Consider the following 15,712-nt stretch of genomic DNA (forward strand, 5'->3'; position numbering starts at 1 on the left):
GGTTTCTCCCTAAGGTGGTTTCAGCGTTTCACCTGAACCAACCTATTGTGGTGCCTGCGGCTACTAGGGACTTGGAGGACTCCAAGTTGCTAGACGTTGTCAGGGCCCTGAAAATATATGTTTCCAGGACGGCTTGAGTCAGAAAATCTGACTCGCTGTTTATCCTGTATGCACCCAACAAGCTGGGTGCTCCTGCTTCTAAGCAGACTATTGCTCATTGGATTTGTAGTACAATTCAGCTTGCACATTCTGTGGCAGGCCTGCCACAGCCAAAATCTGTAAAAGCCCATTCCACACGGAAAGTGGGCTCATCTTGGGCGGCTGCCCGAGGGGTCCCGGCTTTACAACTTTGCCGAGCAGCTACTTGGTCAGGGGCAAACACGTTTTGCTAAATTCTACAAATTTGATACCCTGGCTGAGGAGGACCTGGAGTTCTCTCATTCGGTGCTGCAGAGTCATCCGCACTCTCCCGCCCGTTTGGGAGCTTTGATATAATCCCCATGGTCCTTACGGAGTTCCCAGCATCCACTAGGACGTCAGAGAAAATAAGAATTTACTTACCGATAATTCTATTTCTCGTAGTCCGTAGTGGATGCTGGGCGTCCATCCCAAGTGTGGATTGTCTGCAATACTTGTACATAGTTATTGTTAGCTAAATCGGGTTATTGTTGTAGTGAGCAATCTTTTCTAGAGGCTCCTCTGTTATCATACTGTTAACTGGGTTTAGATCACAAGTTATACAGTGTGATTGGTGTGGCTGGTATGAGTCTTACCCGGGATTCAAAATCCTTCCTTATTGTGTACGCTCGTCCGGGCACAGTATCCTAACTGAGGCTTGGAGGAGGGTCATAGGGGGAGGAGCCAGTGCACACCAGGTAGTCCTAAAGCTTTACTTTTGTGCCCAGTCTCCTGCGGAGCCGCTATTCCCCATGGTCCTTACGGAGTTCCCAGCATCCACTACGGACTACGAGAAATAGAATTATCGGTAAGTAAATTCTTATTATATATATATATATATATATACATACACACATATATATATATATATATATATATATATATATATATATAGTGATGGAGACATGGGGGAACATTTCGAGATGATCGTAGCTAAATTTAGCACAGGTACGATCATTACGATCATTCACACTGACATGCGGGGGGACGCCCAGCACAGGGCTATCCTGCCCCGCATGTCAGTGCCGGCCCCCCTGCAGAAGTGCAAAGGCAGTGCACAGTGGCGATGCCTTTGCACTACAAGAGTAGCTCCCGACCAGCGCAGCTTTAGCGTGCTGGTTGGGAGCTACTCATTGCTCCCCTGCCCGCAGCGGCTGCGTGTGACGTCATGCAGCCGCTGCGGCCCGCCCCCCGTTTGGTCCGGCCATGCCTGCATTGGCCGTACCACACCCACGAAATGGCGGTCAAATGCCCCCGTTCCGCCCCCCCCCCCCCCCCCCCCCCGCCCAGCGACCGCCTCTGCCTGTCAATCAGGTAGAGGCGATCGTAGCGGGCCATCTGGCATGCGCCGTTCTGACCCGATCGCACCGCTGCGATAAACTGCAGCGTGCGATCGGGTCAGAATGACCCCCATGGGCCCAAATACAGGTAGCCTTTGAGGTGCAGGCTCCAGTGCAATTTCAACTATTTACCCAGATCTTCTTCATGTAAATACCTGATTCCAAATAAACTTGTCTTTGTAGATCTCGGGCATAGTTAGGCAGATAATTGTACCCATCAGTCAGGAATATGTGAAGATTACCCCAGGTCTGCCCAATACCGTGTGAGAACTTGTACAGTGTCTGCAAATTCACCTGTGAGAAGTCACGGCGACACTTTTGGGGCACATTCGCTGCACCTCAGGATAAATATCCCTAATCTTCATGTGTCAGGTCTGCTTACATCACTACCAAAAAGATGAACAAATTCCCCCGACAAGCGCATTGTACAGGAAATCACTGAACTTCCCTGAAGGATGATGGAACTGGGAACTGCAGCCCTGATTACATTCTGATGAGGACTGAAATGACTGGCAGTTGTGACGTCACTGCCTTCATGTAATAAAGTCCCTTCCGCTGTATATTTTCTCAGCAATCTGTGCACGCGCAGTAGAGAAATGACAGTGATAATGGCACCAGCGCCATTTTGTCAGAGATTGTTAGTGTTTTAACCTCTTCCAAATATCTGCCATATAGCACTTCCCTGGCCTAGTGTAACATGTGACTGTAGCTTCCATGCTGGACGTCCTGCCTCATGGCCTAATGCTGTCTCTCATCTGTCTCTCAGGTTCCACCACCTAAACCCACTCGAAGGAAACCGCCGTGCTCCCTGCCATTACCTAAACCCACAGTCACCAATAATGGGGATGAGGTAAGTGTGTCTGATTACCGGAACACTGAGAGATATGAAAGCCCTTAATTCAAAGACCTTAATTCAAATACATCTATTCATAACTATGTGGTAAGTAAATGGGTGTATCGTGTTGTCTTAACATGTTCATGTCAACTACACACAGCAGAGGTGGCCATCTTGTGGTTGAAAGTAGTAAGCAGCGGCCAACCAGTGACATCACTGAGATGTTGCCTGACTAATATCAGTTTCATGTGGATTGAATGGCTACTACAAGTTCAGCCCCAACATGGCTGCCTCTATTCCACTCTACCAAGGTCACCCATAGGGATATATGGGTTAGGGCAATTTAAATAAGTTTTAAAAAATATTCCTCCGAAGCATGGGAGCTGGAAAGGGGGGCTCTCTGTCAGTGGGGGTGCCATTCCCTTTATCCTGAGGGGGAGCTGTTATTGTTATTATAAACAGGTGGTACAGATGTGTCCATCTACGCCTCTCCTCAAATCTACTACTAAATATAACTATGCCACACCATGCATTTTTTCACTCAATAATTTACTCAATTTTGGGTCTTTTTTTCACACAGCTAAATAAAGCACAAGGCACGCGATGCTGTGCACCATTAGTGGACTTGCATACTATAGCGGTGCAAAAAAGGTGCTAATCTGAGAAAAAAATCCAAGGGATTGATATGCCCGAGCTGCGCCATGTATTCCAGCACGCAGCATAGTGCAAATTTACACTGCCACAATTGCAGGAAAGGCGTCACCTACTGCAAGGCTGCTTCTGTGCGGCTGCTGTGCCATGCAAAATAGTATAAAACTGGATATCCACCACGCATCGTCTCTGTCACGCCAACCATCGCTCGCCATATGTAATCATTCAATAGGGCCATTAACATTGATGATCTAGCAAAAATACCCCTCAGCAAGACGTGTGACTTTGTGCCCCTATTTTGCGCTAATGTGCCTGTTTTTCAAGATAGCTGCGTCGTCGTCATCATCATCATCATCATCATCATCATCATCACTATTTTGCATTTGTTAGACTCTGCAAAGCACAGCAATGTCATAGAGTCGGTTCAAGAAGTCATACATAGAAACAGAATGGGGATGATGGAGAAGGTGCTGACATGAGGCAAAGGGTAGAGAGAACCCTGGTCGTGAGAGCTTACAGTCTACAGGCAGATGTAATGCTGAGACAATAGGATCTATAGGGATTGGATGGTAGAGGGTATAGGGTGAGGTGGGGGGTGGATCACGGGGTCAACAGTCAATAGATCGACCCCGTAAGGTCAATAGGGTCAGAATGTCAGCAGGGTCAGTCGGTCAACGTGTAAAAGGTAGACCCCTGAAAAGGTTGACAGATACTAAAGGTCGACACATTGAAAAGGTCAACATGGAAATGGCCGACACAAAAAATCAACACTTTTTTGGGGGGTGTCATTTTGTATGTTAAACCATGTAAAAGGCAGATTAGTGGAAACGTGTACCCTCGTGAACTCGCTCCGCCCGCCATGCTTCCGGCAAGGTTACTATTCCCAATCATAGTCCACATGGATGGTAAAGCATGAAAAAGTTGAAAAAACCTTGTGTCAACCATGTGTGTGTCGACCACTACCACGTTGACCTTTTGAACTTGTCGACCTAATGCACATCGACCATATGTGGTAGACCTATAGACTGTCCGCCTATCATCCGGATACCAGGTGGGGGTGGAGGGATGGGTTTTGGAGACTGTGTGACAGCAGCGTGCAGTGAGCAACTTCTGATTACTCACAACTGTCCTATTGTGTAAATGGAAGAATACACAGTGTGGACAGTTTAGTTCTCTGGTTGGTTACAGCTGAAGGTTACATGACTGACTGAGGAGACTCCTCAGTCATGTCACCTTCAGTTGTAACCAACCCCAGTGGCAAACACAGGATTTATTGAGGGGGGTTGGAGCATGTAGAAGAACCTAGTGACGATCCTGGACATTAATGTAAGCATTGGTCTTTTTATACACTGAATACTGTATGGAATATAGTATTAATATTACTATAGATGTTCTCTAATTTAGGCTGCATCAAAATTTAAACAAGTGGTCAGGAAAAGGTTAAACATTCCATATTGAATAAATACTCAAATATAATAGAACCAGTACTGCACTTTCTAAGCTCACATTCTCCCCCCTCATGGTAAGGCTCCCGCCTCTTCTTCCTGGTAGCTTCCCTCTGGTCCAGTGCACTGATTGAGGACACACACACACACACACACTCACACACACACACACACACACACACACACACACACACACACACACACACACACTAGGTAGAAGAAGCTGCTACCACTGGGCATGTGCAGCAGCTCCGCTCTGTCCCTTACACTGCATGATGTGGCGGCAGCTCTAGTGGTTGTATTATATACCATCACTATTGTTGTCATCATTTGAACCACTTGCCAAGAGGAGGGGGGATTCCAGGCAACCAGAAATCCCCCCTGCGTTTGCCTATGAACCAGAAAGCCTCCTCAGGAGTAATCTGGCTGCTTTCTGCCCTGTGTGACAGGAGCGAGGTGTAATACTTGCACAATTCAATCATCTTCGTATCATCTGTCATTTCCCCTTTACACAATGCAGACACAGCAGAGTCAGCTGCTAGAAAGGGGAAGACTCACGGTGTATGTAGGACAGTGTCTTCTCTGCGGCTGAGTCTCTGTTCTGTCTATGTGCTGCACTGAAGCCGGCATCACATTCTGCACTGGTTACTGCACCTGGCTGGGAAAACACAATCCGTAAAGGGCGACAGGTTCATGCTCCTATATTATAATACCCATGCATTCACAAGGAGTACAAGATACCACTCAGATAGATGCTGGATCCCTCTGGTGTGATTCCAGACATGAATGGTATTTATAACCCAGACTAACCCCATGTTGTGTCCCAACGCCCTATTAAGTGACTATCCGGGTTTCCACGTTTTGTCCTCTGTAGCACTTGCAGCTAATTTCACAATCAAATAACACACAGTGCAAACACAAAGGAGCACATCCACGCAGGTGCGAGTTTTATCGCACAGGGAAAGCTCTGGGTTTAACACCTGGAGGTATTCAATTATTTTGTCTTTTGACCGCGTGGTGAAACCTCTGGTAACGCGCTGTAACCCATTGATTCCATGTAAAATTCGGGATCTAGTGGTTTTCTCTGGGTATTAATTACCAGAGGTGCATTTTTACGCAGACTCAGGTAATTAACGCCCAGGGTATTGGCTGCTAATTGAATTGGTCAGTGCCAACACTGCTGCTAATTGGATATGCCCCAAACTGTCTGACAGTGGATATTACTGGAAACCAAATAACGTCTTGCTGCAATCCATCAATTCTGTGGTCACCATGAACGGGATGGTATTGGGATTCCGGCGATTGGGATGCCGGCAGTCAAAATACCGTCAGCGGCATCCCTAAGGTCAGGATCCTGACACCTGTAAGGAGACTAGCCCTAATCGCTAACCCCACTAACCCTCCTTACCCACAGCCTGACCCTAACCATCCCCCGGATCCTGACCACCTTTATTTATATGGAGCCACAAGGGATCCACAGCGCCCAATTACAGAGTACATAGACAAATAAGCAAAACAAGAAAACAGTGACTTACAGTTCAAGACAATATAGGACAAGTACTGGGTACAGAAACATATCTGCATCAGCAGACGACACTGAAATAAGTATCAGGGTGGCAGAAACCCGAGGGATTTGGTGCAGACAAATGTTTAAGTAAGAGACGGAAAAACATATGAGGGAAGAGGGCCCTGCTTACCTTCTTAAGAAGAGGGGCAGACAGACATTGGTGACATAGATGGAGTAGAAATTATGGGGGTCATTCTGAGTTGATCGCACGCTGCCGATTTTTGCTGCGCTGTGATCAGGTCTCTTCTGCGCATGCGTATGCACCGCAATGCGCACGCGCGCCGTACGGATACAATGCGGATCGTTGCTGAGCTATGGATTTAACAAAGAATCCATACGCACAGCCGATCGCAAGAAGATTGACAGAAAGAAGGCATTTGTGGGTGTCAACTGACCATTTTCTGGGAGTGGTAGGGAAAACGCAGGCGTGTCCTGGCGTTTGGAGGGTGTGTGACGTCAATTCCGGCACCAAAAAGATTGAAGTGATCGCAAGGACTGAGTAAGTTCAGACCTACTCTGAAACTGCACAAAATGTTTTTGCAGAGCTCGGCTGCACAGGCGTTTGGACACTTGCAAAGCGAAAATACACTCCCCCGTGGGCGGCGACTATGCGTTTGCACGGCTGCCAACAGTAGCTAGCAAGCGAACAACTCGGAATGACCCCCTATGCCAGGTAGTTTTCCCTTTTACACAGTACGGCAGGTAGAGTCCCCCTTTTACACAGTACAGAAGGCAGAGTCCCTTTTTACACAATACTGCAGACAGAGTCCCCTTTTACACAGTTCGGCAGGCAGAGTCCCCTTTTTTTACACATTACGGCAGGCAGAGTCCCTTTTTTTCTGTTTCTTTTTTTTTTACACTGAAATAAATTAGAACGCAAAGTTGTTTTATGTTGAGATTGGAAGATATGGTATTTGTTTTTCTGTTCCAAGTATAGTTTACATTTATTCTCTTGGTGATGCAATTCTCATTCTTTTTCCTCTAATGGTAACTATATGAGTTCTCCCTAGCGTAGTGAGTGAGATGTCTTCTCTACTCTACAGTTCAGGAGAACTGTAGAGTAGAGAAGAACAGCTAGCGAGCGATCAGCTCGGAATGAGGGCCTATGTTCTGAGTGCTCTAATGGGACGGAACACAGACAAACAGAAATGTTAGACAATGGGCTTGATTCAATTCAGTGCGGATTGAATAGTGTCGGGAATTAGCTCCCGGTGCTATACAATTCAATGCGCTGTCAAGCCAGTTCTCGTGAACTAAACAGGTTGTTTTGCCGTGAGAACCGTCATTCTCTGTCTAAATTGCCCGGCGTGATGCTGTTTCCGCTGCGCTAAGGGCAGTAATCAGCATCGCGCCAGCACTTTTCTTGGATTTCTGATATCCCCTTATCGTGGGGGCACAGCTCGCTGCATTGAATAGCTTCGGGAGCTAATTACCGGCGCTATTCAATCCACATTGAATTGAATCGAGTCCAATGAGCTTCAGATCTGTGTGATAGGAAAGGTATTCCAATCATTCTGGGGTCATTGTGTGTTTGTAACCTGTACATTAACTCCCCTTTTTCCTGTTGTCTGTAGAAGATGTCTCCTTCTCAGCCCCAGATGCCTAAGATCAAGGTGAAGAGTTCTCCTCTTATAGAGAAACTTCAGGTGAGTCCCAGGAGGTTGAAGAGACGGGTGGGAACAGGTCCAGTGCTGGGGGCAGGAGCTGATATTCTGTCATCTACTGTGTACAGTTTACACTACCTCTGTACCACATCACCCCAGGCAGTACCCCAGGACCACGTCACCCCAGGCAGTCCCCCAGGACCACGTCACCCCAGGCAGTCCCCCAGGACCACGTCACCCCAGGCAGTCCCCCAGGACCACGTCACCCCAGACCCCAGGACTACGTAACCCCAGGCATTACCCCAGGACTACGTAACCCCAGGCAGTACCCCAGGACTACGTAACCCCAGGCAGTACCCCAGGACTACGTAACCCCAGGCAGTACCCCAGGAATACGTCAACCCAGGCAGTACCCAAGGAATACGTCACCCCAGGCAGTAACCCAGGAATACGTCACCCCAGGCAATACCCCTGGAGTATGCCACCCCATGCAGTACTCCAGGAGAAGGCCACCCCAGGCAGCAGCTCATGCATACATCACCCCAGGCAGTACTGATACCACTCCCTTGTGAATATCCCACACACCTGAATGGAAGAGGCAGTGATACCACGACTACCTGACAGAATAAGGCCAGTGGTAGCAGGAAAGTAGACGGGAAGACGTTGGGTGACCTGCCGGATTGGGGGATCACTGCACAACCAGGAAGTTAAGCTGTGGAGATACTTTATGATCTGGAAAACAATGAGCAGTACAGCGCATTCTATTCTGTACACATAGATGCGTGCTCACATTCTGGGTATGGAGCTGTCATGCTGCACTAGAGGAAATATTGCAATATACAGTGTTAGATTATGCAGTGCAAGAAAGGACTACCCCACCCATCCTATACATAGAAGTATGCCAGGGTCCGTTGTCATATTCACATACAGCTGTTTCCATCTCATTAGGTCTCAGCAGTATGAGACGGGGATTCTGGCTTCTGTGTGGATTGGCTTTGAGATCGGACAGAGCATATACTGGGCTGTGGCATAAAGTGATACTAGTAAACCATGTAAATTAATGTTACAGTACTGAGCACATTGTTTCCTCTTTCCAGGCTAATTTGGCCTTCCCTCCTGCTGCATTTTTCCCGGGAGTTTCCCCCAAGAGCCCCGGACTGAAAGCCATGGCCTCTCCATTTAACAGTCCGCCGTCAACGCCGAGCAGTCCTGGTATCCATTCCCATTCCAGCGAATCAGAGGAGACGCCAGTCAGCTTTGAACAACCACCAGAGGGCGCTCATCTCCAGAGCTACACCAAGGTTACTGCTCTAGAATGGGCAATAGCAATGGCAGAATTGTTTTAGTAGAGAATGTTCCCCCTTTGTTCATTGAGACTCCAGAGTAATGTGATTGCAAATACACCTGGCCTGCAGTTAGTGTCTCGTGTCTACGGACCTATAACATGTGTTTTATATGCATATACCATAAATAAAGCATAAATACAGTAAGTTGCGGCACTTTGTTCAACAGAGGATATGAATTCAGTATCCTATTATAAAACATTTTTACTAAAAATAATAATGTAACTATGCAAACAAAAAGATAAAACATAAAAGGACTACAATTATATACAAAGTTTAAATTAAATGAAAAAGGTCTAAATGTCTCTACTATATTAAATCCTTTTGTGGAACAGTTACCGTTATACAGACCATCATGTAAATAAGTCCCTAATTAGATTTCAGGGCACATGGCACCTGCAGGGAATTAGAGATATCAAAAATAGTTGTGAATGAATTTTCCTAAGTTAGTAGTGTGCTTTATATTCCTTATCCACTGGTTAGCACGGGACAGTACTGACCTCTGTACTGTTTGCTCAGACGCTGGAATTCTGGCAGTGATGTCCCAAGTGAATAGAGAGACTGTCGGCTACTTGAGCCTGGTATATATTTCAGAAGGGTACCACAGCCAGGTGTACTCCAGAAATAGCTGTATTGTAGGAATAGGTAGCATGGCTCTCTGTATGAGGATTCACGTTGTGAAGGCTGAATCATCTGCATAGTTAAGGTAGGCTGCAGCGACCAAAAGTCCTTAACCCTGACGCGTTTCCCCAGTATAGTTTTGTGGATTCATCAGTAGGAAGTTTTTGCTTAAAAAAATGGTGTGTTATACAATGGCTTATTCATCAGTATTCAGATATGAATCCAGCCTCAGGGAATTGTACCATGTAACTTTGCCTATGTTATGGCTAGAGACTCAAATCTAACAGTACTTTTGGATTATTTTACTGGGCTGACATTATTGTTTAGATGCACAGAGTAACTCTGTAGCACAGCCTGGAAATTATATCTAATGAGGCTACAGGCTTCTGTGTAACATTCATGTCCCTGCAACTGAGGCAGTGAGCAGACGCTATACCTCTTGTACTTATCACAGCGGTGTGACAGCGGCCTCACACATCCGTTGTGTACAAAATCCTGTCAATCTGAGGATCTCAGCCTTCAGTATCTGTTTCCCTGCTGTAGTTCTTAAAATGATCATGTTTAGCCGATGTAGAATGTAATATACCAATGATCTTCTCTATTCCCCAGGTCCGTACAAGAGGCTCAATAAAACGAAGGCCACCGAGCAGAAGTTTTAGAAAATCCCAAACTGATATGGACTTTGATATTGACAAAATGAACACAACAGTGAGAGAAAATGGGGATAAGACAGCAGACGGGGACGGTGAGCCAGGGTGGAGGGATAAACAAGACCAGTGTAACACAGAGTCAGCGCAAGAGACAGGCAGCACGCTATCCGACTCAGCGGACAAGTTACCCAGGAGCCAAGAGAGTGACCGAGACAAGACTGAGAAACACCAGCATGTCGGGGAGATACAGAGCGAGGGCATATTAGAGCAGCAGACGGGGGAACCGGACAGTGACCAGGCAGAGAAACCCAACAGAGAGCAGGGGCAACTGGACACAAATGAAACGGACGCACAGGTCGCCAAAGAGGAAGATATTACAATACACATAGAGAAGAGCAGTGTGGAGACAAGTGAGGATGAGAAGAAGGACGGGAGCAGTGAGCACAGTAAATCTGATGGGGATGTAAGTAGACAATTCCATAACAAACTGCACATGCACACAACCTAAGTGCAGTACTCCCTCTAGTGGTGACAAATGAAATTAAAATCCAGTAATAAGCCTGGGCCATATTTAGTGCAGCCAGGAATAAAGAGGGACAATTATGAAACCAAAGCAGTGTAGAAAATAAAACACCACCTGCTTCACTGCTTTTCATAAAAAGTCCCATAATTTGCTTTTCTAGTACTAGTGTACATCATTGTTGTACTCAGGTACTACTCAGAACTCATATATCTGTGTTTTATTGTCCGCCTGACATTGTGATCGTCAGTACAACTACAGAAAGTGTTACCTGTCATTACATTACTTCCTAAATGGAGCAAGAAGTCCACTGTGTTTGAATGCGAAGTCCCTTAAAATGTATTTTCTTTCCTATTAAATGGTTCCCCCCAAATAGCAGAAAAGTAGGGTTGTGTGGGGCACAATTTATTAACATTCATTCATGTAGCACTAGTGTATTCCATTACGATTTACAATTGGGTGTAATCACTTCTGTGGAAAACAAATTGTTTCTAAGATGTTCTCTTGATATAACTGTCAGTAAATTTTTCAATTAGTGTTAGTAATAAATATCAACAAATGTTGTCAACATGGGTTTGAGCACATTAAAGGGGCCTGAATCTCTAGTTGCAGTACACGAGTGTTCAATTAGAAATGTTTCGGAGAGGAAGAGTGTTGTGAATTGTCCCAAGAGGAGTAACAAAATCTGTATTTATGTTTCCGCTGGTGCGAAGGGTTTCAGTGTTAGGAATGGGAAGGGAAGTCAGTGTTAGGAGTGGGAAGAGAAGTCAGTGTTAGGAGTGGGAAGGGAAGTCAGTGTTAGGATGTGGAAAGGGAAGTCAGTGTTAGGATGTGGGAAGGGAAGTCAGTGTTAGGATGTGGGAAGGGAAGTCAGTGTTAGGATGTGGGAAGGGAAGTCAGTGTTAGGATGTGGGAAGGGAAGTCAGTGTTAGGATGTGGGAAGGGAAGTCAGTGTTAGGATGTGGGAAGGGAAGTCAGTGTTAGGATGTGGGAAGGGAAGTCAGTGTTAGGATGTGGGAAGGGAAGTCAGTGTTAGGAGTGGGAAGGGAAGTCAGTGTTAGGATGTGGGAAGGGAAGTCAGTGTTAGGATGTGGGAAGGGAAGTCAGTGTTAGGATGTGGGAAGGGAAGATCAGAGCTCGGAGCTGAGATTGCAGTTAGCGCTTAGGTTCTGATGTCCTCTGTGATTATTTTTTTTTGGACATAAGTAATGCAGTTTCCTTGAATGACATCACAGGGCTCCTTTACCATTGGCTGTCCACATGAGCAAGGTTTTGTTGGCCATGATAACGTGGAGAGAACTATAAAGACCTAGACAGTGTATGGCTGCGGGGCTGGAGGAAGACATAAGGCTTTGACGGTGCGATTAACGATTACAGTGCTGCCAGTACACTACCACATTTTCTCACTCTGGGACATATGTACTAAACCTTGGAGAGAGATAAAGTACCATTGTTATCATGGCAGGTACCCCCAACATGACTCTTTAACACACATAAGGTTTGATCCAGTTAGGTGCGGATCGAGCTACGGAACGCAATCCCTCTCCGCACATAGGGGGTCATTTTAGACCTGATCGCTAGGGGGGGTGTTTTGCAGCCCTGCGATCAGGTAGCCGCCGCCTACAGGGGGAGGGGGAATGTTCTGTGCAGGGGTACGATCGCATTTGTAGCATCAGTTTGTGCAGCCTCTGCTCAGAACAGGACTTACTCTGCTGCTGCGATGGATTGCTGGTGATCAGGGCCGAAGCTGACGTCAGACACCCTCCCTCCAAACGCCTGCGTTTTTCCGGACACTCCTTTAAAACGGTCAGTTGCCACCCACAAACGACCTCTCCCTGTCAATCACATTGCGATCACCCGTGCGATCGCTTTTTTCATCCCATCCCGACGCTATGCACCGATGCCAAATGCATACGCATGCACAGTTCACACCTGATCGCCCGCTGTGCAAAAACGCACAGCAGCAATTAGGTCTGAATTATCCCCATAGAGCGCAGATTTTTGTTCGCCCCCATAGAGCCGTGCACAAAAATCTGCAGTTTTGCAAAATGAATTTTCTTAATGCAGCAGTGTGTATCTGTGGTGTCTACGGCCTGGATACATCTGGCAGCTCTTACAAATTGCAAGATTTGTCCTTTGTTTGCATCAGTCTGAATAAGACACGGACCGCGGTGACACCTCGGGCGCAGAATATCTGGGCGTATACGATTCTCTGAGATAACGAGTTATTACCATATGTAATTTGAATGTTTATTTTCTTTAGGATAAACCTGAAAAGTGATGGAACACGACCAGCCGAGGATTACAGGCCATGACTGGGACAACTCAGGACTCTGGGCGGCGCCTTGACCCAGCGCAGCGGACCCGTGGCAGATTCCTGCAGATACACCGGCACCTTACAGACTAGTTAAAGTACATTATGTAAACGGTGTGTGTTCATATCACTGTGAGGACATTACCCCATGGCGGGGAGAAGATCTCATTATGTGACCTCTCTCGTGTTTCATTAAGCAGTGTTACAGCCCATATCATTATTTAGACCATGTTTATGAGATGTGATACATATATGTGGCCACGTTCACCCATGCACATACTGTGTTTGTTCCTTTTCAGCTCCCGTCTTATATACAGCTCTTTGTTGTAGAAGTTCTGTACTATATGTCCGTCATCCTGTCTATTGTCCGTCGTCTGCAGGCTGTAACCTGGGGCCACCGCTATATTGTAGATTTACACTAGATACACACAAGATTGCATATCAACCGAGGGAGAGTCATAGCGATAAGACTTACTGCCACATGACAGGCCTGTGACCCATGGCATCCAGTCATATGCTAGCTTTTATTAGTTTAAGTAATAAAATATTCAAAGTGATTATCTGTTTGGCTGCCATGAGATACACAGTCTGTGATATGTGCATCCTGTTATTTCATGATCTAGTGAGTGTTTGTCTCCCTCTAATGGTGAAGCGTCAGTAGCTCACCCAGAGCTGTAGTTAACATACAGTGGGGGTAATTCCAAGTTGATCACAGCAGGAATTCTGTTAGCAATTGGGCAAAACCATGTGCACTGCAGGGGAGGCAGATATAACATGTGCAGAGAGAGTTAGATTTGGGTGTGGTGTGTTCAATTTGCAATCTAATTTGCAGTGTAAAAATAAAGCAGCCAGTATTTACTCTGCACAGAAACAAAATAACCCACCCAAATCTAACTCTCTCTGCACATGTTATATCTGCCACACCTGCAGTGCACATGGTTTTGCCCAACTGCTAAAAAATTTCCTTCTGCGATCAACTTGGAATTACCCCCAATATAACATAACTATGGGCTAATGCCTAGGATGCCGCTGTTTAAGGGGCAGCATAATTAGTTTTCATTACAGTTTTCCTCATCATTGTATTTATGTTCTTGCTATTTGGTCTGCACCAACCACTTTTCAGTAAAAAATCAACCATCATAAAAATTATATATAATAAAAAAAAACATTTATTGCTAATGAAGACATATAATTATGAGTTTATGAAAGCTTAAGACTATTAGCAAATTATTATTTTTACATTTTGTATAAAACTCTATTATTATACTTACAATCAGGGGTGTATTTAAAGTGTTTGGTCCTTGTAGCAAAATTGTGATAGGGTTCTCCACACACCATACCATAAACACTGCAAGGTCTGCTCCACCCTCAGTCTATACCCCAAAGAACAGAGAAAACATTTAATTAGAAGCAATCTGACACATTAGTCTGAATTATGTATGCAGTCATTTCATCCTCATTATTTTATACATCCTATAACTCCACACAGTTCCAAAAACAGTATTTGGAGAGTAACCCGTACCAAGATTATATTGATTCACATATATGTCAGTGTTGGGGGTACCCTATTTATATTTCTCTAACGTCCTAGTGGATGCTGGGGACTCCGTAAGGACCATGGGGAATAGACGGACTACGCAGGAGACATGGGCACTTTAAGAAAGAATTTAGATTCTGGTGTGCTCTGGCTCCTCCCTCTATGTCCCTCCTCCAGACCTCAGTTTGAATCTGTGCCCGGACGAGCTGGGTGCTGTTCAGTGAGCTCTCCTGAGCTTGCTGTAAGAAAGTATTTTGTTAGGTTTTTTATTTTCTGGGAGCTCTGCTGGCAACAGACTCCCTGCATCGTGGGACTGAGGGGAGAGAAGCAGCCCTACTCTCTGAAGCTAGGTCCTGCTTCTTAGGCTACTGGACACCATTAGCTCCAGAGGGATCGTACACAGGATCTCACCCTCGTCATCCGATCCCAGAGCCGCGCCGCCGTTCCCCTTGCAGAGCCGGAAGACAGAAGCCGGGTGAGTATGAGAAGCAAAGAAGACTTCGAAATCGGCGGCAGAAGACTCCGTTCTTCACATGAGGTAACGCACAGCACTGCAGCTGTGCGCCATTGCTCCATACACACCTCACATACTCCGGTCACTGTAAGGGTGCAGGGCGCAGGGGGGGGGGGGGGGGCGCCCTGGGCAGCATATGGACCTCTGTTGGCAAAAGTAAACATATATACAGTTGGGCACTGTATATATGTATGATCCCCCGCCAAAAAGATATGTATTTTAGCGGGACAGAAGCCCGCCGTCGAGGGGGCGGGGCTTCTCCCTCAGCACTCACCAGCGCCATTTTTTCTCCACAGCTCCGCTGAGAAGAAGCTCCCCAGGCTCTCCCCTGCAGATCACGGTAGAAAAAGGATAAAAAGAGAGGGGGGGCACATAATTGGGCGCTAAAAACACAAATACAGCAGCTACTGGGTTAACATTAAGTTACTGTGTTTTCTCTGACGTCCTAGTGGATGCTGGGGACTCCGTAAGGACCATGGGGAATAGACGGCTCCGCAGGAGACTGGGCACATCTAAAGAAAGATTTAGGACTATCTTGTGTGCACTGGCTCCTCCCCCTATGACCCTCCTCCAAGCCTCAGTTAGATTTCTGTG

General features: G+C 46.2%; 1 protein-coding gene across 1 annotated transcript in view; it reads left to right on the forward strand.

Annotated features, from left to right (window-relative positions):
* The window catches only part of RCSD1 (RCSD domain containing 1), a 116,397-nt gene extending 101,168 nt beyond the window's left edge, over window positions 1–15,229 (forward strand). The window contains exons 3-7 of the mRNA XM_063956749.1: window positions 2,284–2,367; window positions 7,590–7,661; window positions 8,717–8,920; window positions 10,193–10,696; window positions 13,017–15,229. Coding sequence (XP_063812819.1) covers window positions 2,284–2,367; window positions 7,590–7,661; window positions 8,717–8,920; window positions 10,193–10,696; window positions 13,017–13,034 — 882 coding nt within the window. The 3' untranslated portion in view covers window positions 13,035–15,229. The remainder of the gene's footprint in view (window positions 1–2,283; window positions 2,368–7,589; window positions 7,662–8,716; window positions 8,921–10,192; window positions 10,697–13,016) is intronic.
* Window positions 15,230–15,712: the final 483 nt, after the last annotated feature.

The sequence above is a fragment of the Pseudophryne corroboree genome, chromosome 2 (genome assembly GCF_028390025.1).
Source record: "Pseudophryne corroboree isolate aPseCor3 chromosome 2, aPseCor3.hap2, whole genome shotgun sequence".
In the NCBI taxonomy this organism is placed as follows: domain Eukaryota; kingdom Metazoa; phylum Chordata; class Amphibia; order Anura; family Myobatrachidae; genus Pseudophryne; species Pseudophryne corroboree.